The sequence below is a fragment of the Ceratotherium simum genome, chromosome 14, assembly GCF_057802395.1.
Source record: "Ceratotherium simum simum isolate JZ-2026a chromosome 14, ASM5780239v1, whole genome shotgun sequence".
NCBI lineage: Eukaryota > Metazoa > Chordata > Mammalia > Perissodactyla > Rhinocerotidae > Ceratotherium > Ceratotherium simum.
The window spans coordinates 9,391,911-9,414,018 of record NC_141913.1 but is presented as its reverse complement, the minus strand read 5'-3'; the positions used below and the strand labels follow the sequence as shown (position 1 = coordinate 9,414,018).

The 22,108-nt window shown below is 42.0% G+C and overlaps 1 protein-coding gene across 6 annotated transcripts in view; it reads left to right on the top strand.

Moving 5' to 3' along the window:
• GATA6 (GATA binding protein 6) overlaps positions 1-19,421 on the top strand; it is a 29,820-nt gene extending 10,399 nt beyond the window's left edge. For 5 of the 6 annotated variants that reach the window (XM_087438990.1, XM_087438988.1, XM_087438989.1 and 2 more), the window contains exons 4-8: positions 836-961; positions 1,874-1,961; positions 2,055-2,158; positions 17,951-18,082; positions 18,244-19,421. In XM_087438990.1, the coding sequence (XP_087295116.1) occupies positions 836-961; positions 1,874-1,961; positions 2,055-2,158; positions 17,951-18,082; positions 18,244-18,447 (654 nt within the window). In that variant the 3' untranslated portion in view covers positions 18,448-19,421. Of the gene's footprint in view, positions 1-835; positions 962-1,873; positions 1,962-2,054; positions 2,159-17,950 lie in introns of all 6 variants that reach the window. The other variant, XM_087438993.1, reaches the window with a different exon arrangement.
• The last annotated feature ends 2,687 nt before the right edge of the window (positions 19,422-22,108 follow it).

Here is a 22,108-nt window from a genome sequence, read left to right as displayed (position 1 = left end):
TCTTTATAATTCACACATAATAATTTAGAGGAAATAAATTCCATTTAAAGATGTTAAAGGATGGGCATAAAGAGGACACGGAAATTGGAGTGACAGTGCCAGACAGTTGGCCTTTTCTGATAGTACCATTTAACCCTTTATATGAACAAAAATTGAGTACCATTCTGACAGGGTAAATAATATGTATCAGTATCACTTATATAAGACAATGCCAGTATTAAAACAATGCCATAAAATTTGCTTATTGTTCATAAAATGAATAGTACAAACATTCAGGCAGCAGGCAATCATGATCATTATGGAATGTATTAAAATATATTTCCAAAAATTTTGTACATTTTCCAAAATCCATTTCTATTAATGTATTTATCAGCCCTTCTAAAGCTTCTGGTTTATTTCTCTATGCATATCTGAGAAGTAGACCTGATTGTCTCCAGTTTTTAGGTGACTCAGACACTGCCCAAAGCCACTGAACACATTGGCAGGCTGTTTGTGATTGCATTTCATGACTCTTAATACCTGAGACCTGACAACAGTGAGTGCAGTGATTGGCCAACATTGTGACTGCTTCCTGGTTATTCTCTAATCTACGCTAAGGTGCTGGAGCAAATCAAACGTATGTATGGGATCGAGCACACTATGTAAAACTCAAGTTGTTTGGTCCACGAAGGTCAACCTAATTACACTTGAAATTTTTTTCTCAAGGGACCTCTTATTTATAATAACCAGGTACATGCTTGTTGATGACAGGGACATGATACGTTGATGCATATGTGTCAAATATACATAAAAATTACTTATATCTGTACACTTACTTTCTTGTGCTGTTTTCTAGCCTTCCTCCCGGCGGCTTGGATTGTCCTGTGCCAACTGTCACACCACCACCACCACTTTGTGGCGCAGAAACGCTGAGGGCGAACCCGTGTGCAATGCTTGTGGACTCTACATGAAACTCCATGGGGTGCGCCACACATTCTGCTCATGCATATACACATTTCATATCTTGTTTGTACATGGTTTCAGTTAAGAAAAAAATCTGCAAAGGAGAGGGGATGAAAGTGAAAAATCTGATTTTCTATGTGCACATTATTGAATCTAGGATGCTATTAATTAAAATATAACTATTATGTACCAGTAAGAAACAAAAAATGCTGCCAATTAAACTATCACCACACATCCATTGTAAGACATCTCAATTTTAGAAATACTTAAATGTGAAAAATGTGCATTTTAGAATTGATAACATGGTAATGACCCCCTTTTTTAAAAACTGCACACTCTAAGAGACAAAAAAAGCATGGAACCAACTAGAAAGGCACAGTAACTAATTTATGCCTTAATTTCTTGAATGCAATCAAATGCGTTTATAGAAAGGAGTAATAATGTATTTGGCAGTTTTAGTTAGAAAGATTGTATACTTCATTTTAAGGGTAGCACAAAATATTATAAACATGTCGATCTTGAAAAGGAAAATAACCTTGTATATGTAGGAAGAAGAGAATTACCTGATCTCTTTGAAGTAAAAATATGTATTCATTAGTTTTACTCTATTATAATAGAAGTTGTTTGAAACAGTAAACATTAAGTTGAATCAGTCTCCCTAGCAAATCACCCATTTTCCCTGAAGGAATCTCTGCATTTGATGGGGAAAGTGTAGTCTCCATGCAGGAATCTCTGCATTTGATGGGGAAAGTGTAGTCTCCATGCAGTTGGACTCTATTGAGTATGTATAAAAATTGGATTGAAATTTATGCCAAGTTCTTTTAAATGAGGGCTTTCAGTACTGATGTTGGGTCTTTAGTTAAAGTTTGTTTTTTCTTCAATATAATATTTATTAAACTTACGGCATGGCCTATGTGAACATATTTTTTAGGTGCCTCGACCGCTTGCTATGAAAAAAGAGGGAATTCAAACCAGGAAACGAAAACCTAAGAACATAAATAAGTCAAAGGCTTGCTCTGGTAAATATAATAAAATGCTATTTGATTGTAAAGTATGCCAACCTTAACAGTAGTGTATATGTGTATTTATGAGGTTAATTTTGACTATTGCAGGTAATAGCAATAATTCTGTTCCTATGACTCCAACCTCCACCTCTTCTAACTCAGATGATTGCAGCAAAAATACTTCCCCCACAACACAACCGACAGCCTCAGGGGTAAGTGTGAAAACAGTGTAGACTCTTTCTAAGCTAGTCGGTTGCTCTCTAGTATACTATCTCAAATTTTATCTTATCTGGTAGTACAATAATCTAAACCAACAGTTCAGTTTAGTTAGCTGATACCTAAGAATAGTTTTTAGAGGAAATTACATTTCAATGTCAACAAAATGACAAACTTAAGTACTTTACAAACCTCTTAATTAAGATCTATATCATTTTTTATGGTTAAATTAACCCAAGTAAAAGCAAGAAGTTTTGGTTTGAAGTACTTCAAATTGTTTTATTTCCAGGTTTTTATCTGAGTTGCTATGTATATGTATTTCTAATGTAGATCAGAAAAACTACCAGCTCCCTGGTTTCGTATATATTCCACTCTGCCCATGACATTTAAATGGCTTTTGCTTATTGTTATCAACTCCTGCATTCTTTCTTCTCTTTTCTGCTCGTGTCTTCTCTTTCTTCTTTCCTTTTATTTTAATCATCTACCCAAAGCAAAGCTCATGGTAATGTCCTGTGCTGCTGGATTCACTGATCCTCCTTCATCCAACTGTCCTCTCCTGGGGACGCCTCGCCTTCTTCTAATGTACCTCAGCTGTGCCCAGGCTTATTTCAGCCTTTCGACAAACCTGTGAGCAATGCGGTTTGTGAGTGACTTATGCCGCAGAGTGCTGGGATGCTAGGGTCTTTGTGAAGATCCCAGAGGTGGTTTCTGTAAAGCTGATTGAAACTCAGTTTTTCTCAAGTGAAGAGCATTTTCCCACCCTAATGTTTCCCAGATTTACCTGGAATGCTCTTTAAAAATTACGGGTCTCACCCTTGACCTTGGTGAGATCCAGGGCGGGGTCTGGGCAGCAAGACTTTACAGCGTGCTCCCGATTCTTAGGATTATACTGAGAGGAGTTTAGGACGGAGCACCACCATGAAAATCCTTATTTACTTAGTAATTGTTTTCTACATTTCGTTTTACCCTATTTGGGGTACTTTAAAATACTAGAGATTCCTGGGCCCCACCCTGGATCCTCTGAGTCAGAGTCTCTGGGGGTGGGGCAAGGAAATTTGTGTTTTTGAATGAGTGCCTCAGGTGAAATCGAAACCGCTGCCCTCGAGGTGTCTTCCTACCAGGGTTTGGGAACCACAGAGTGGGTTTCTTTCCGTCTTATTTTTACCGGCTTAAGTGAACAAAAATTAAACATTTAAGACAATTTTAAACCGTGCTTAAAATTATATTTGATATTTCTTTTCGTCTTCCGACTTATCCTTTTGGGCTTTTTCTTTAATGCAACAAGAAGTTTGTTCCGCGTTGCACAAAGGAAAAAGCCTTTCAGTTGTTTTTCTTTGTTGCAGACACGTTAAGGAATGTTTCTAGACTTTGTAAGGGTGGGCTCTGGTGTACGGTGTTTTTTAACAGGGGGGTTAGATGTATCTTTAAGGATCTAAAGTGGTAAATAGAACAGTTCATTGTGGGGAAATGAAAAAGCTCAAAATTATTTATGAATATTATTGATGATGCCCTAAGTCCTGAGAAGCAATTATGTAGCTAAGTGAGGCAAAACAATGTTCTGTTTTTGCAAAGCACTGAGGGAGCAGCCAGGTTTTTGGCCTCAGTATCCGTGTGTCTGTCTCTCCTAGCTGAAATGAGGATTGCTGCCAGCTCCAAGTCACTTTTGTTGGTGACACAGTCCAACTGTGGTGACACAGTTAAGCTTGGCAAAAGCCAAATTTGAATGATAAATGGCACAGAAGTAGAGAGACTTGCCCAACAATGGGCTTTGGGGACTTGGAACCATGGTGGGTGGAGTCTGTTTTGCTCTCGTGGTTTTGTGATGTAAAATTTCAAAATTGGCTCTTTGCAAGTCCAATCAGTTGCCCTCCAGGGGAGGAACAGTGAAGAGGCAGTGACAGGGTCTTGCCCTGGCCTGTCTGGGAGAGGGACCTCGGGACTCCTACAGCTGCTCTGGTGTCCCGCCGGCTCTCACCTGGGACCCAGCACACCTTAGGCGGCTCACTGGCTAGTGCCCTTTGGCGGAGCGCTCAGTGCCCTCCTAGAGGCCAGGAGGCAAAGCAACAAGGATTTGAGAGATTGGGGGGAGTTTGAGAGCAGTTCCACACAAGCCCCCATCACTCCCGTAGCCTAGGCAGCCTCCACGGGAGACGGCTCTGTGAGCTGCAGACAGCGGGGCAGCTCTCGGGCCCAGGCAGCCTCAGAAATGCTTTCCGACAGCTTTTCCCAGTGCGCTGTGTGTGTGTGTGTGGTGGGGGATTGCCTGCCCTCCTCCTGGCTCCGCAGGCACTTGGCTGGCACGGGGTGCTCAGGTTTTCTCCCCGTGGTAAACCCATCACGGAGGCCTCCATCAGCCCCTAGCTGGCGTGGCTGTTGTGGGGAACCAGGCCTACTTGACAGAGCCTGTCTGCTAACTGCCTTTGGAGACTGTCCCCCTCCAAGAATAACTGTAGTAGACTTGAGTGGTTTCCCCAGCTTACTACCCAGGAGTGCCATTGTGTGCCCAGAGGTCCCTTAGCACTTTTCAGAGCCTTCTGTGGGTAGGCTGAGTTTTGTGCATGTGGCTGGCGTGGCAGCTGAGGAGCTGTGAAGAGCGTGCTGGAAGAGTTATCTGTGAGCAGCTGGCAGAAGCATTTGTGAAAGGTGGCTGTGTTGACAAAGATGTGTCATTTTGCCATTTTGGTCATGGTTTATGATGTTGGAGGGCAGCTGGTGTTGTGACTGACTGCTTATGGGATCTTTTGAAGTGCTGTCAGTCAGGAAAATGTTATATCCACAGAGCAAGGTTGTATCTGCTATATAGTACACGGCATCTTCATTGGCTCGGCATTTAAGCCTCCTGTGATGATGGGTCCATCTTGTTGATCTCCAGTGGCCCCTGTGACTGACATGGTGGAAATTAGTAGTGCAGAGTTATCCTAGTTTAACAGGGACAACGGAGCTACAAAACAAAGGGCAATCTCAGGCATACCCCAGTGGAGGACAGGAACTGGGGGCCATGCGTTCGTTCTTCCATTTAGAGATGTCTGTGGCAACATCACTGCTCATCCACCCTTCCTTAATGATTGTGAGTTACAGCAAGGAAGTCCAAGACTGTCACAGAAGTCCGTATCAAACTTGCTGTTCGTTTTAATCCCCTCCTGAGAAATCAGCTGTAGGAGATCACCAGTAGACATTTCCAGCAGGCTTCCTTTAAGTCCTGATGTTCCTGCCCTGCGTGTGGGCATGTTCACGTGGTGGCAGCTAGCTTGGCAGGAGCTGAGTATTCCGGAGGGAGGCACTCGTCTGCTACTGCGAGCAGGGTCTCCAGGGCTCCCTCCCCAGCAGGAACGAAGGTGTAGGCAGGATTCTTAGCACCCAGCATTCTGCATTTTTCCAGGACAAGTATCTAAGTGCCACGAAAGTCATTTTTACACTGCCCTCAAGCCTCATTTCTTTGACTTATTTGCATGTCTTAGCTTTACGTACTTGTTGCTAATTTGTGTTTTGACTAGACATGTCTGGGGAAAAAAGGAGACATTTCTTCTGATGGTCATCAGGTTGCTGACCCGGCTACCTTATGACTCAGTTTCTCTGTTGTGGGCTGTGTGTGTGTGTGTGTGTGTGTGTGTGTGTGTGTATGTGGTGTGTATGTGTTGGAGGTAGAGGGAGGGCAGTTTGTTTCCTGTATGAGATCAGGAGGATGCGAAGCTATGCAGCCTAGTATTAAAATAGCCCCTGTCTTGTTCCTTTGGAATTTTCTGTTTCTTAAGAAATGTGTTAAACTTAATTTTTGCTAGATAGTTGATTAATTTTTGTGACTTTTGAACTTAAAGATAAATTTCCCCAAAATAGTCTTTAATTCTGTCTAAAATTTTCTTATACATACATGTAGACTTACTGAAAAATGTGTATTTGGTTTACCTAAATAGATCAGATTTTCTTTGGTGTTTATATTCTTATGGATTGTAAGAATAATTAAATCTTTCATCGAATTCCATTTACTGACTGAGTTATGTTTTATAGGTTTGTTGTTGTTATTTAGGAGGGAAATATGGTAACATGTTCTATTTCAGCAATTCCCGAATAAGATTTAATAAGTAGTCTATAAATGTTCCTATCCTTCCTATGACTTGTAACTAAAAATTTGTGAAACAAGAGTATACTTTATATATATGTGTGTGTATATTATATATAATATGTATATAATATATCATATATAAACTTTATAGCTCAATTCTTAAATTTTATAGATAAAAGGTATTTTTCTAAATTTCTTTTGGGACAGAAAGGATTAATTTGGGGATGAAATTAGTAATAAGACAATGTCTGAGAATAAGAAATTGCTGAACATATTTTGCCAGCCTAAAAATAGCTCTATACATAATTATTTAAAAGAAATTAAAATCTACTTAAGTTTACATTAAAACTGCAAAGATAATGTTGAAGTCATTAAACATACAACGTTGAAATAAATAAAGATGATAATGTATCTGACTGGCCCTTGCTCCATGGTCGTTGCTCTATTTAGGAAGCGTTGTGCTATGGGAGGCCCTGTTTACAACTGAGTAAAATAGAGTTCCTGACCTCAAATTGTTCATAATGTGGTGGTAGTGACGAGGGGCGGGTATAGACGGATCTTACTGCTGGTCAGATTTGGAAGTACTTTAAATGAGTGACAAAGTTCGTTAGGAGTCCTAAAGAGGGAGCAGTGAATTCTGACTGCAAAGTTGGAAGTGGATTCAGAGAGGAGAGGAAATTTGAATTAGTTCTGTGGGATTTTTGCAGAAGAAAAATTGGGATAGAAGAAGAGCATGGGTATCTATAGTGCTTCAGGGACGTGGTTTTAGGAGTTCCGTGTGGCTGGAGTGTAGGGTGTAGGAAGCCAAAGGCGGGAGATGGGACTGGTAAAATAGGTGGAAGGGAGATATTTGAAATGTTTCAAATAAGTATCAAGTCAACCTTAAGTAGGCCCCAAACTACAGTCATTTCTAAATGACGGACTTTGTCTAACCCCCACTGCAGTGACAAGTGTGTTTTTGTCTCTATGCTAGAGCCCAACAATTAAAACCTTCTTAACTGGGAGTATTTTGGTAACTGATGTAAACAAATGCTAGCATGCTCCTACTCGTACATTTTACAAGCAGGGTTTCCCCTCACAATTAGTAAGGAGAAATACTTGCTTGGAGCTGGTGACATGCACTGACCTCACAGCTTACAATGTTTAGTTTTTCGGTCCCCCGGGGCTACACAGGGCGGGATGGTTTGAGGTAGCTGCCTGGTGACCCTTCCAAATGGAAGCATTTTAGACATGGGGTGTTAGTGATAGGAAAGAAGTTTCCTCCCCTTTGTGATTCGTTGTTGGTGATAGACAACTTCACAAAGAGAGGCAGACACCCTTAGACTGAGACAAGGATCTCATCTCAGATACGTCGCTGACTGGTTCTCTGCCTTTCTGTGGGCCTTACCGGCTCTTTGGTCAGTTTCTTGCTATTAAAATTGTAGGTGTCTCATTCCTGCCTCACTTACTCTTCTGGGACCCTCGTGCCTAGCCTGACCTGTTTCCCTGCTGCAGCCACTCCTTGGCAATAACTTTATTCAACAACCTTGTCAGAAGACGTACTTCTCCTGAGCTGTGTGGTGCTAAATCTTGTGCTAGAAGTGGTTTGAAAGAGGTAATGCCCACCCCTGAGTGCACGTAGCCTAGGGTGATTTAGGGGCTGAGGTTTGCTAGGATGTCTGGAGGTCTTTATAAGGCCTTCTGAAGAAAGGTTCGGCACTTGGCAGGTTAATATTTAAAATTCTTTTTATAGATTTGATTTTATGTGTTCATATTTGCACCCTGTGATGAAAATTGGAAAACATCACTTTAGTCATGTAGCTTACCTCTTTATTAGCAAATTTATACGTCACTGTCTTTTTCTCAACGTAATTGAATCACTTTGGACTTACTATGGCATTATGACTGGTCACAAAATAATAGTTCCTATTCTTATTAACAATTCCTATAATAGAAGAATAGCTGAAAGGTACATTCATGAAGGACTTAGATACGACATGAGTTGCTTTCACTCAGAGGAACTTGACTGTGACGAGGAGCTCTGATTAAAGAGGCTGCTGGAGGGGGAACAAAATGTTACTGCTTCACTCATAGTTTGAATATTCCACAGGAGCCTTTAGGGCACTTGAGAGCCAGGCATTAGTGGATTAGTCTTGCATTTCTTCATCGTGCTCTTGCTTTGGGACGTTTTCTCCCTTTCCCGTACTTTCCCCTTTATAAGATAGTGGACACAAGAAGTCAGGAAGCCAGCTTCTATCGAGTGCCTTTTATGTGCCAGGTGTTTTGTGCACATTTTTCTCTTTTATTCCTAATTATCTCTCTGCAAATGAGGTGTTTTTATTTCCAATTTTCATTTGAGGGAGTGAGACTCAGAAGGTAAGTAACCGGCCAAGGTTATCTATCAAATTAGGAGGCTGGGCTTGGATTTGGATCCAGGTCTGGCAGATGCAGAGTCAATGTTGTTATCACTACGGCATGCTAGATTAATATGCGATAGTATGTGGGGTATTGAAATCTTTAGAGAGAAGAAATAAGATTTTCTTAAAGAAATCTAACTAATTTTGATTAATAATTTCAGCATCAAATATTGTCCCATTGAAACAGTTGGGAAAATGGTGTCAGAGAAGTGATTTGCTCTTGATAAAATATATAAGACACATTGTATAAATTCTCTTGTTAAATATTATACTTATTAATAAAATTATTATAGTTCTAAGACTATATTAGTTGGGTAATAGAAAAAATAATAGACAGTAAAATTTACTGTTGGTGTGCCTAATGTGATTATAATAGGGCTCTCTTAAAATATTAAATACAAGATTGCATTAGTACTAAAATATTTCTAATGGTGTGATTTAAATCCATACACAGTGAGTGCTAAGTCAGTTGGAACTTTTCAGAATGTTCAAATTGCCTTCAATTAATTTTTACGAAATCATTGAAAAGCATTTCTTAATAGACAAGTATTCATTTTTTCCCAGAGTTTATAGTCCAAGATACTTTTTTCTAAATGAATAAAAAAAGAATTAAAAAGCCATTAATCTCCCTCAAGGTCTGTGAGAGAGTTCAGTTAGGTATTATTATTGCCCCATTTATAAACCGGGCCTCAGAGTGACTCCTTCAGGTCACAAAGCAAGCCCGTGTTGAAGCCGGGACTGGAACCCATGTCTCGACCACTCCCAGGGAGTTGGCCAATCATCACAGTTATTAATATCCCACTTGCCACTTGCTGCAAGCCATGAACATAAATATTTTGTTGGCGTTTTATCTTCACGCTCCCTGTGTGCCAGGCTCCCTTTTTTTCCTCTTTCACAGCCCCTTCTAATAACTCACGTTCCTGTCTGACCACATTGGCCTTCGCTGTGAAAGTCACACGTCACCCTGGCAGCGAACATTTAAGCGTGTGGAGTTTGCATACTTTCATTTTGGTCTCAAGGCCTTTTCTAGACTTCCCTTTTTTCGTGTGTGTGTGTGTGTGTGTGTGGCGCGGCGCGTGTGTGTGCATGTGTGCATGCTCACGCATGTGTCCTGGGGAGGATGGTAAGAAGGAGTAGTTAGAAATACATTATATTACATTAATATCCAGTGACTTTGTATGTATGTTAGGAAACAGTAAAACTGTATTGCTCTTTAAATAGTTTATAATATATATGTCCACCCAATTTATCACAGGACTGTGGTTTATTTAATAAATGACTCATTATCACAATCTGGAAGCCAGAATACTGGGTAAAGAATAAGTGTAGGAAGAATGTCATTCGCCTTTTCATACGGCCTCAGGTTAGAAGGCTTCATCTCAGAACACAACTTTTCTTTGCAAATTACAGATTCTTCGCAGTTTTTTTCCTGCCTCTGTAAGAATATACAAAATTGTCACAAAACATGAAATAATGTTACGGGAAAACATGACCAAATTTAAGAAATCTGGCTTAGAATGCTCTGAAATGTTATTGCTAAATGAATCTTCGAAGAAAATGAATTCCTTTACTGGAACAAAAGTAATTTATTATGCATTTCATGGGTGTCTGCCAAAAGAGTTACTAGCAATGTGAAGATCTAATGGATATGAATTAAATACAATCTGTTAGCTCTGTTCATGGTTAGACCTACCTGTTAATTTTCTCTGAAATTTTAATAATTTTAAAAAGCATCTCCAGAGACAGGTGTTGGCATATGTGATCATTCATAATTCAGCTACCTATCATTATCAGGCCCAGTACTCAGAGTTTGTGAGACTGAGACAAAGAGATTATTTTATTGACCTCAGTTTTTAAGAAAGATGTGAACAAAAAACCTACAGGTATTGATTTCAGTGTCCTGTTGGAGTCTTGAGAGTAAACAATTCCAAGTCAGTATCTGACATTTAAATACTGACTTTCTTGGTGTGCTGTTTTGGTAGTTGTTAGCATGGCATGGTTTCACCAGAGCTTGAGCACGTGCTCCAGAATCGTATTTTTATCTTATTAAACACAAATACTTTTAATTTAAAGCTCTTGTTAAGGTTAGTTGCTTGACTCGTGGTGAAGCCTGAGTATAGTCTGACGTTTATTCTAGGGGTTCACGGATTAGCAGCTGGAAGGAAACAGATTCAGGCGGTCAGGCGCTAGCTCCAGCTCTGTTTGTGACTATAGCAGGCTGCCAAAGTTTTGTAAAGGCTCTGTTTTTCTCCTTCTACTAACGGGGAAAAGTAATTCCTACCATCTGGTCCTTAGGAGTATTGTGCAGCCTAAGTGGGAGATGCCTGTAGACCTCTTTGAAGCTCAAGAGGAGGAGTACTATTTAAATATAATCTTGGAAGTGAATGGCGATGTGCTTTATTTGTATGGCATTTTTTTTTTTTTTTATCCCAAGACATTAGAAATAAATCCTTACTTTCCTAATGGGGGAAATTTAGAGATGTAGAGCTATTGTGTTAACAAAGTAACCATATTTAAAATACTTTTATTTCTCTGATAGCAACAATTTTTCATTCCTTATGATGCTTAGTACCTTCGTAAGCTTTCTTGTAAATGCTGCCTGGTTCTTGGACCACTGTATGCTTTCTCTCATTGAGATGGCCAGATTTAAGATGCTCATCCAATCTCCTAAAAAGCCAGTTTTTAAAAGTTAAGATTATAATTCAGCAGGTTTTAAATCTTGCGTCTTGAGCCTTTACCACTTAATTTGAAGACTAGAATAGTCATTCATTTTGATTCATTTTAGAGGATAAACTCTTTAGTATGTTTATCGCTTCAAGATGTGGGACAAGCCCTGCCCCCCTGCAATTTATATTTGTACATCAGCATTTTACTGATAATCTCAGGGTACTTATAAACTTTGCACCAGGCCTTTCTTCACCACAGCATACTTGCTGTTTGAGTGTGTGCAGATGCGTAAAACAATTTTCTCCTTTGCCCAGAGGAGACTGTGTGTGTAGAACTGTTGTTCTTTCCTTGAAAAGGGCAGCATCCCCATGTATGGGTGTAACCTGGCCTACTCAGGCTCAGAAGGGGCAGGAGGGCTCAAGGGGGCAGCCGGTGAGCTCCTCAGTAAGGAATTTGTTTGCTAAATGACAAAAGAAATAACAAATTATTTTTATGCTAATTATTATAATTCTGCTAAACTATTCTGCTAAAAACTGAGTTGGGTCATCAGCTGAGGTGACCATGACTTCTTGTAAGAGAAGTTGCTTGCATTCTCCTGCTTTACTGAGCTGTTATGGGAGAATTAGAGGGTTTTGCTGTGATTGATGATTTTCATGTGTCCTGGTGGAGACAGACCTGTGTGTTTGTGTATCTTCCCTGTGTCACCTCCTAAACTGTTATTGAGTCACTTTTGTGTCTGGTCTTGTTACCTCTATTCAGACTGAAATGACGATAGCTTTTAGAGTGCAAGTTAAGATTTATCGAAAGTGTTTCTCCTTCGTTGGAGCTTACATGTAGTTTTTAATTTTTCTTCTGAGGAAAGCACAGCTATAAAGCCCTGCAAGAGTCTAACCTAGAGGTGACGCAAGCAGAGAAGAGAGCTTTGGCAGTGAGGGCCGGCTGGCTTCCCCTCACACGAGAAAACACCGCAACCACAGACTGACTTAGACGTGTAGGAAGGATGGATCAGAGGCCGTGGGGGCCAACAGTCTGAATTCTAGCTGAGGGGGCCAGTGTGATCACCATCCAAGTCTTCTCCTCTGGGAATGATCACACACTCACCCCCAACCTGCCTGGGGTGCAGTGTTTTGTTTCTTCAGATCAAGGCTGCATTAGGAGAGGTTACAGCACTGGGGACTGAGCACACCCCAGTCTACTCCTTTTTGGTTTTCTTCCTCAAAAATGAAATTCATGTTTATGATTCACAAGCCAGAGAACCTATGTTATTCCTCTGGAAAGGCCGTGTCCCTTAAGGGTTTCCTTTGCTCGGACGTGTGGCCTTTCCAAAGCCGCCTGCGTGGGCATCCCCTTTGGAGGCTGTCTCTGGGCCTGCCTGTTATGGGATATGCGAAGTAAGAGGAAAAAAACGAGAACTGATGTTGGTGAGCCCACTGTGAGCCAGACACTGCTGGGCATTGACTACAAGAGTTTATCACATCAGAAATCCTTGACGTCTCAGATACTTGAGTGAAGGCTCATTCTCACAGGAAAAGAATTTGGATGATCTAAAGATGAACTGCGCTTACTTCACATGCTAGTGGGTATTTTCCATGTCCTGGTCTGCAGCACCCGAGTTGTCCCTGAAGTCATTTATTCCTTTCGGAGGGAGATTTCCAGCCCAGCTGCTCTGCGGGTCTCCCACCTAACCTGGCCTGCTTTCAGTGCTAAGCCCAGGCTGGGTCTGGTGCTGATAACACATTCTTTCAACAGGAAGTGCCTCCATTTTCAGTTGTCTGTGGGAGGGTGGAGGGCAGATAAGCTGTGAATGGAAACACAGAGCAGATTTCTGCCCCACCCTCGTTGCACTTTGATCAGAGAATGAGCGAGGCCCTCCGCCTGCCCAAGCTGCCTGCAGCCGTGGGCATTCCAAAGTGCTCTCCTTTACTTTTGTTCAGGAACGTTCGTTAGTTTAGGTTAGTGAAGTGCCTGTTTTGCTATTTTGAGATGTCTGTGATCTGAACTAAAGTCATTTGAAGGATTTAACTAGATGTGGGAATACATAAATTTATACTTGTATTTTTGAGTCTGTGTACTGGGTCCAGGGTCATAATAAGTTTTCTCTGATTTTCTCCCCAAATTGTACTGATTCTCAGTAGGTAGCTCTTGAATATCACCAATGAGGGAAAGGCCTTAAGATGAACAATGATATGACGAGGCAGGTTTCTTAAGGAGAGTTGTTGGGCCAATCCCAGACTGCTTCTGTAGTTAGAATACAGGTTTTGAGAGCTCAGGTTACACCAATGAACCCTTGTAGTGTGTTTGGTGTTTTAGCTTATGTGGAGCCATGTTTCACATGTGCATGGCTGGCCAGGCTCCAGCCTGTGCCAGGCGGCATGGAGGTGACTTCAGGGGTGCAGTGGGCACCTTCTGATCCTCCCTTCTCTGTTAGTGCCTACACTCTGATTCCTCCCTGTTTTTTCATGCTCCTTTATGACTCCATCCAGGCTGGCTTATCCCTCAAATGCTTGTGTTGCATGTTTCTGGTGCCGCTGTCTTCTACTCTTCCTCAAAGTTAGACTGTACTATGCTGTTCAATTAAAATGGTCAAAAAAAGGTATAGATGGCTAATAGGTTGGGCCCTCTCAGATGCTCCCCTGTCCCCCACCTCCTCCTGGGTTCCCTTGAAATACTTTTGCATGTGCATGGATAAGTTGTAATTATGACATAGAATTTATATCCTGCTGTTTTTCACTTGACATTGCATTACAGGATTTTTTTCCGTTTTGCTACATGATCTTATTTTTAATAATTGTGTAATAGCTCATTGAGCGGATGTCCCTTGCTTTTCCAAACCATCCCCATATCATTAGACATTAGATTATTTCCATGGTTTCCACTATTATAAGGAACCCTGCAATGGATGTCTTCCCGTGTGGAGCCTTTCCCTTCCTTTGAATTCTTTCCTTATAAAACATTTCCAGAAGTGAAATTACAGAGGTAAGTAGGGCATAACATTCTTGATGGCTCTGCTTCTACTGCCTTCTAAGGCGAGTACCAGAAAAAGCCCCACGGCCGTGGATGAGGCTACTGGGGTTATCACAGTCTTCATCATTATGATCTCGTTATGTATCGTTGCATAAAAATTTTAACTAATTTTTTTATTGAGGTATGATTGACATACAAAAAAGCTGTGCATTGCAGGATTTCATGTTTAAATACTGTAACCCCCCACCCCCCTCCAGTGCCGGCCCCGTGGCTTAGTGGTTAAGCTAAGCTACTGGTGGCCAGGGTTCAGATCCCGGGCACGCAGCGACACACCGCTTCTCCGGCCGCGCTGAGGCAGTGTCCCACATATAGCAACTTCAAGGATGTGCACTTATGACATACAACTATCTACTGGGGCTTTGGGGAGAAAAAGAGAAAAAAAAAGGAGGAGGATTGGCAATAGATGTTAGCTCAGGGCCGGTCTTCCTCAGCAAAAAGAGGAGGATTGGCATGGATGTTAGCTCAGGGCTGATCTTCCTCACAAAAAAATAAATAAATAGCGTACCCCTCTTTAAAAATAAGGTTCTTAAGCCTTGAGCACAAGTACTTGTCCTGTTTTTTTCTGACAGATTCAGATGTTGCTTTTGATTTCAAACGAGCTGTTTTTTCAGGAGCTCATCCATTGGAATTTGGGATTTGCCCGCCCTTTGACGGCAGGACTCCTTGCTTGCCATATAGCTTAACAGTTTTGTCACAAAAAGGAAAAACTACTGGTTTTTCAACAGGTAGTTTTGGGGGTTATTGTTCAGGTGTAAGAACGGTATTCAAGGTATTAAGATTTCTTTAATGTGGCTTATTTGAAACAGGGCCAGTGAGCCTTTTGAAGGGCTGTGGAAGCACCTTGCTTTCTGTTTGCAAAAAGCTGTCGGTAACAATTAGAATAGGGTCCTCGTTGAGGTGGTTCTCGCTGAGCTCTGGATGAGTTCCCGCTGCTGCTGCACCTGGTGATGGTCACTCACCTGGGCCCACGGATGGAATTGGGGGGATTAAATTAGGTCCACGCTCCTTAACCTTAAAGTAAAATAAAATACTAACAGTAGCGTATACTTAAGTAGTCTTTACTATTGTCAGACACTGTTGTAAGGGCTTTACATATATTAGCTAATTTAATTCTTGCAACAAACTTATGACTTAGGTGCCTCTTCTTATTTCCATTTTAAAGGTGAGGAAACTGAGGCACAGAAAGTTTTAGGTCAGGCCTTCTACTTTACTTCTCCCACATTGTCTCTTTGACTCGTTTGCTGGCTTTTCTTATGAACAGGCCTCCCCACGTCCTGCGTGCCTCCACTTTGAACACTCTTTCCTCACCAATAATAATAGCTTCCCTTTATGGAATGTTTAACATGATGAGGCCCCATATGGATGCTTTTACAAACATTATGTCATTTAATTATCACAGACAAACATTTATGTCATTTAATTGTCACAGCCATACTTGAGGTAGGGAATACGAGGGCCAGTTACCAAGGAGGAGGCTCAGGGAGGTGACTGCACTGAGTAGGTGGCTGAACCAGGATAGGATTTGAAAGCTCAGGCTGTCCCCACCACGAAGGCTGCCTGTGGCTCATGCCCAGGAATCCTTCCCCCTCTGCAATTCCTTTTCTGACCCCTTGCTCCACGTCCCTGTCCCAGCTACTCATTTATCCTGCAATGGTAGGCAGTTGAACAGTCTTATTTTCAAGTGTGTATGTGTCCTGGCTCCCCTTGCCACCTGGGAGCTCGTCCAGGGAGCGACTCGTAGTCCCAGTGCCTGGCTCTCATAGGTACCTTGCTAGTGTTTCTTGTTGCTGACTTGTGGTAGTGACGACAGACCCCTCTGTTATCTCAGCGCCACTGGCCATTTGCAGTGGGCTGCTTCCTGGGCCAATCCGGGCACCCTCTTCATTCCAGAAAATAGCACTTGCTGTGGGGAAGGCAGATAAATGCAGATGTGCTTTTTGAGGGAATAGGTAGACCAATTCAAAGTCGAGTGTGACATAAATCATTTATAAGGGAGCTCACTTCCTGCTAATTGTATGATAGCTCCTTTGTAAAATGAAGTATCCTTTTGTAATTGATTATTACCCTTTTGTTTATTTCTTCAGGGGTAGCAGAAATTCTGGACTTAAGGGCTAAAGTTAATCACCATATTTATACGTGTAACCAAATCCATAGCTTTAGTTTGTTTGACAGGATTCTTCAGCTATTTCAAAATTTTCACAAGAATCTATTTTAAATTTTAGACATCTCAATGACTTTGTGAAATTTGCTTTTTTATGCACCTAAAGTCCTCAGTTTAAGACTTTAAGTTTGTGTTATTTAAAAAGAAGTTTGGGTGTGGGGAGTCCTGTTGTTGCTGGATTTTCACAGCCCCTCATTTTTGCTAGGAAAGGGAAGGATTGGTTACTTGTGGAGGGGCTGGGTTTGGTCTGTCCAGCTGGGAGGAATTTGGGATGGGCAGACAGGAAGTCACAGGGTCAGACTTCCTGAAGCCCCGCCTCTCAGCCTAGTGTGGTTATTGTGAGGATTAGAGAAAAAAACAGATTTTCGGGAAAGAGTAGGATCCCATTTACTTCCAGGCCCCCAAGGGGAGCCGCGGAGGCCCGCCACATCTTCCATTCAATTTAGCCTGTGTCTGGTGCTTCTCAGCCAGAAAATGGATGTTTTAGGGATTTAATGGGATTGTATATGTAAAAACGGAATGCTTTGAAAAGTACAAAATGTTCTACCTATGTCAAAAAACAAGTATCCAGTAATTTATGGAATGGAACTCTGAAAGCTGGGGAGAAATAACGGGCGTCTGAGCTTTTGGAAGGAAAAAGGCATGATTAAAAAGTCTGATTATGGCTAGATTTTTTAAAAAGTCAGATGCAACTATTTTCTCAAACCATAGTCTAAACATGATTTTAGTTATTTTGGTTTGATTCTACTAAATTATATCATGTATTCTATTGGTCTTTTTCGTTTGGATGGAAGGAACGAATGAAACAAGGGAAAGGTAACCTTTTGATTGAAGAAATAATTGCCGGGATCATGACAGATGTAGGATGTTAGCATTTTCTTTATATTGTGGTCTGCTTCAAACATGGCCTGTTCTTCTTGGAAAGAATTAAGGTAAATGAGGTAGATATTAAAACCTATGTATGCATGGGTTAATTTTCCATGAAGTCAGTGCTCAAAAATTTCATTTATCAGACCTTGCTGAACTGTGTAGCTTTCCTTTTTAGACTTTGACATAACTGCTGAGCCTTGTGGCTCTGCTGTGTGTGTGTGCTCTGCATTTTCTCTTTTGAAATGATTAGACTATGCGGGCATGATTAAGGCCTATTTACCTGCGTGGTATGGTTTGTTTCACTGTCAGAGGTCTCAGAGTTTGGCACTTTTTACAAATAGGCTTCCTCCAGTTCCCCTTTCCTACTTGTGTCCAGCTGCCCATCTTGCCGGGTGGTTCCTGCTGTGAGTCCTCAGGTTAACAGGAGAATGTTTCTATGAGCCTAAACTGCCAGGGTTAGGTCAACGGTATGCCCAACCCGGTGAGCAGCTCTCCCTGGCTGCCCTGCGCAGCCCCTGTGTTTACCTAGCTGGAGCGTGCCGCCTGACAAATTTATGGGTAACTGTCTCTCTGCTTCTCTTTCTCCTTCTCTCCGTCCCTCTTCCGCCAGGCGGGCGCCTCGGTGCTGTCTGGAGCGGGAGAGAGCACCAATCCCGAGAACAGCGAGCTCAAGTACTCAGGTCAAGATGGGCTGTACATCGGCGTCAGCCTGGCCTCGCCAGCTGAAGTCACATCATCCTCGGTGAGACAGGATTCGTGGTGCGCCCTCGCCCTGGCCTGAGCCGGCTCCGGGAGCGGGAGGGCGCACGACCTGCGGTGATTTTGTCCAGCAGTCCAGACTGGGGCGAGTATGCTGACCGAACATTCCTCTGACGCGTGATTTCCGTGCCTTTATTTTGAAAGAGATGTGTTTCCCAAGAGGCTCGCTCTGCCTTACCACCCAGCCCCGTCTCTGAAGAGCAGGAGAGAAGATGGAGCTGCCGGGCCAGGCCGGTGCAGCCCACGCACGTCACCTCCTCCCTGGCCACAGCCACTTCCAGCCAGCCTGCCTCTGGGTCTGCCAGGGGATGCGGTGTTCGCTGTGCAACTTCCAGAAACCGGGACTAGGACCAGCGCCTTGCCGGCTAAGGAATATTGAGAGATTTTTAAAAAAGGTTTTATGTGTATTGCCCCAAATCATGTGCTTCTTCTGATTGGTTTTGGTTATTCCAGAATTTCTTCATACCTTTTCCACACCCAGATTTCACATGCGTTGACGGAGAAGACCATTTGAGGCCATTTGGTACACACCTCTGGAGGCTGAGTTGGTTCATGAGGTCTCTTGTCAAAAATATTGCTCAGTTTGCAAGACTGCGTTCTAACTGTAATGTACACTGTGACTGACGGCTCTCAAAGTTCATATTGTGTGACTGACCTGAAGTCAGTCAGTATTTGTAAACAGGGTAGCAAACAAGATATTTTTCTTCCATGTATACAATAATTTTTTTAAAAAGTGCAATTTGCGTTGCAGCAATCAGTGTTAAATCATTTGCATAAGATTTAACAACATTTTTTATAATGAATGTAAACATTTTAACTTAATGGTACTTAAATAATTTAAAAGAAAAATGTTAACTTAGACATTCTTATGCTTCTTTTACAACTACGTCCCGTTTCTATATTTCCAATTGTTAAAGAAAAATATTTCAAGAACAAATCTTCTCTCAGGAAAATTGCCTTTATCCATTTGTTAAGAATTTTTATACAAGAACACCAATAACCCCCCTTTATTTTACTGTGGAATATGTGCTGGAAATTTGCAACAGAACTTTACTACCTAACAGGTAACATTTGTAAATACTCTAGGCATCTGTACACACTATGATGAAGTCTCTGTCGTGTGACTAACCCACAGGCAGGTTGGTTTACGTTAATTTTTTTTAAATGGGATGTCATATGGAAACTATTTCACCAGAGTTTTAAAAATAAAAAGGGTATTGTTATGTCTTCTGTACAACGAGTTCCTTCCCTTTCAGTTTCATTTTGATACTGTATGTGGCTGTAGATAATCATATAAAACAAGCGCATGTGGTGTTTGCAAATTGCCTTACGGCCTTCCTTTCAATGAATTGTCCTGTTGGAACTGTTTTATGCCTTGGCTTATTTGAAGTTGGGATATGGAGTTAGTTGTCACTGTCAATTTGCAGTGGGGACAGTTTTTATAAGTGAAAAGGACCCAGTATTATATGACATTATCTGAGATTATAAGCACTCTGTTTAGGATCAATCTTTATAAACATTTAAGAAGTCCGGAGTTTCTCTCCCTCTAAATGAAATAGTCTATGGCCCAGAAACAAACGGTTTCTTTTCTAGTTCCTCCCTTTTGCAAAGTGCCATAAAGTCTCAAAACTCATCTAAGATTGAACTCCTTACACTCACCAGAAGATATAAAATGATCTGAACAGTCTCTGTTTTTTCCTCATTGTTGGGTGGGTTTCCGGAAATCAGGAGGCTGTTTCACAAGACAAAATGGTGGCATTTCATTTTGGCTCCCTAAGCATGGGGCATTTTGACTTATTTTCATGTACTGATTATAGCCATTCTGTGGGGTCCAGTCTGAATCTTTTAAGAGGAGGGAAATCTTCCTTTGTGGTGAGGTGGTGTTGGAAGTCAGACTCGGGGCTGGCGTGTGTGTGTGTCTGGGGAAATCACTAAAGCCTGCATGCACTCTGATACCATATGGTGGTCTAGATCAATGGTTAAGAGAGCTGGGTCTGGAGGCAGACCACTAGGCTTCCAGTCCCTGCTCTGCATGCATGAGCTCTGTGACCTTGGGCAAGTTATCCAACTCTGACTTTCCTCATCCGTAAAATAAGGTCAATAACATGTAACTCGGGATTAAATGAGATAATCCATGTGAAGTGCCTCGCTCAGTGCCTGGCCATACTAAGCCTTAAGTGTTAACTTGACTTAGAAGGAGGATGGCAGGAGCTCCTACCAGATGGGTGTTCTGAATGTCTTACTGCCTGTGGGGCGTCAGAAGTTTCTGGTCTGTGCGAGTCTGATGTCCCCTGGCTCACCTGCACTTCTTGAACAAGGCTCAGGAGAATGAAATGAGGGATCCCTCCCAGCCCGGGGGGTGGCAGAGATCGAGGGAGGATGCCGGAGAGATACCAGTCTGAGTTTGGTAGATTGTTTGATAGAACAGTGCTGGTCTGACAGCAGAAGAAAATTATTATCCCCACTAACTCGTTTTTTTCCCTCCCTCCTCTTAACAGTTTTCATTACTTTGAGTGCTTTCTGGTGGGTTAGGAGTTGTTAGAGTTAATATGCTTTGATGGGAAAATGAAATTTTTCTTTTTGGGGCTTCCAAATAATCTTTTTTTCTGTGGATGGTCTCAAATGTTGCTCCTTCCAATCCTCAGATGCCATTAGGTTGCTAAAGCTCCTATTCTTTTTTTAGAACATAAAGGGGAAAGAATTTTAGCTTTCACGAAATAAATTAGGCACAGAAGGAGGGAAAGAGGGCTTCTTGGAGCCTGTGTTAACACAATGAACTCTGCTCATCTGGGCCTTTTCAACAGTAACTTTCTCACCTGTGATTGTATAAAGCAAAAGTTCGATAATTTGTTCCAAATACACAATCTCAGCACCCCTCCCCCAAAGTATGACATACAAAAAACAAGTCATTTCTCACTAGGGAGTGCATTTAAATAGATGGTGCACCTCAGCTTAAAAAGCCTGCAGACTCATTACCATGGTTTGCAGAATTTATGTCCTCTGTCACCCATGGCTGATTTTAGGCCATCTTATATAACTGAAGGCTCTGTCTGGGGTCTCTCTTCAGGGTCACTTCGTGTTGTTTCCTGGTGCCTATGGGAGGGTCAGGAAAGCAAAGGGAGCCATTCATTTCCCCCTGCAAATAAATTAACTTGCTCATGGGAAATGTTTTCCCTAGTCCTTGGAAATTTGATGTAATTTCAGATCATAGATAAATTAGCTGCTGGGAGGGCAATACAGCAAGTCTTTGGTGGCTATGCCAGATTCCAGGCTGCTTTCAATTTGGGGCAGTGTGGTGGCTTCTGTGTGTTAAGTTCTCTCTGTGCTGGTGTCGTCCCCGGGGTCTCCGGATCCCTGAGACTGAGAGGGAAATAATAGGTGTATGTGGGAGGGTGGGAGGGCGGAGCAGGGAGTCAAACATTTATTCAGAATAAGGCAGCTCTAGCTGCTTAAAATGTGTTTTGTTTCTGGGTTGAAAGAGCAAGTCAGTTTGGTAATGCTGGTTATCGCCTGTTGTTTGGAAGCTCTGATGGGCCGTGAGATATGAGTTTGATTATTTTAGATGAGAAACTAATCATAAATTTGCTAGACCAAAATCTTTCAAAACAGGGTCTGTGGGTGAAAATTTGGTGCCTGCAGCTCTGGCCAGTTGAGGCCTCAGGATGGATTCTATGTGGCTGACCCTTTGGCTGGAGCTGGATTCTGAGCAGACCCCTCTGTTGGCTCGGGTCTCTGTTGGGAGTTTGGGGGAAGGGATCAGGGACAAGGTGATAGCTGTCTGCAGGACCTGCAGAGGAAAGGAATCGTATGGTGTCTTCAGTTGGTTCAACTCTAAGATATTAGTAGGCTGAAAGCCTAAGTAGGTTCATAGAAGCTTTGGCTAAATAAATAATTGTTAAGTCCAGATAGTTTCTAGAGGAAAGTTAGAATGGTGCAGGTGCACGTCAGACCTCTGAGACTCACGTGAGAGCCTGTCACCGAGCTCCCGCCAAGTGCTTTATGGCTCTCC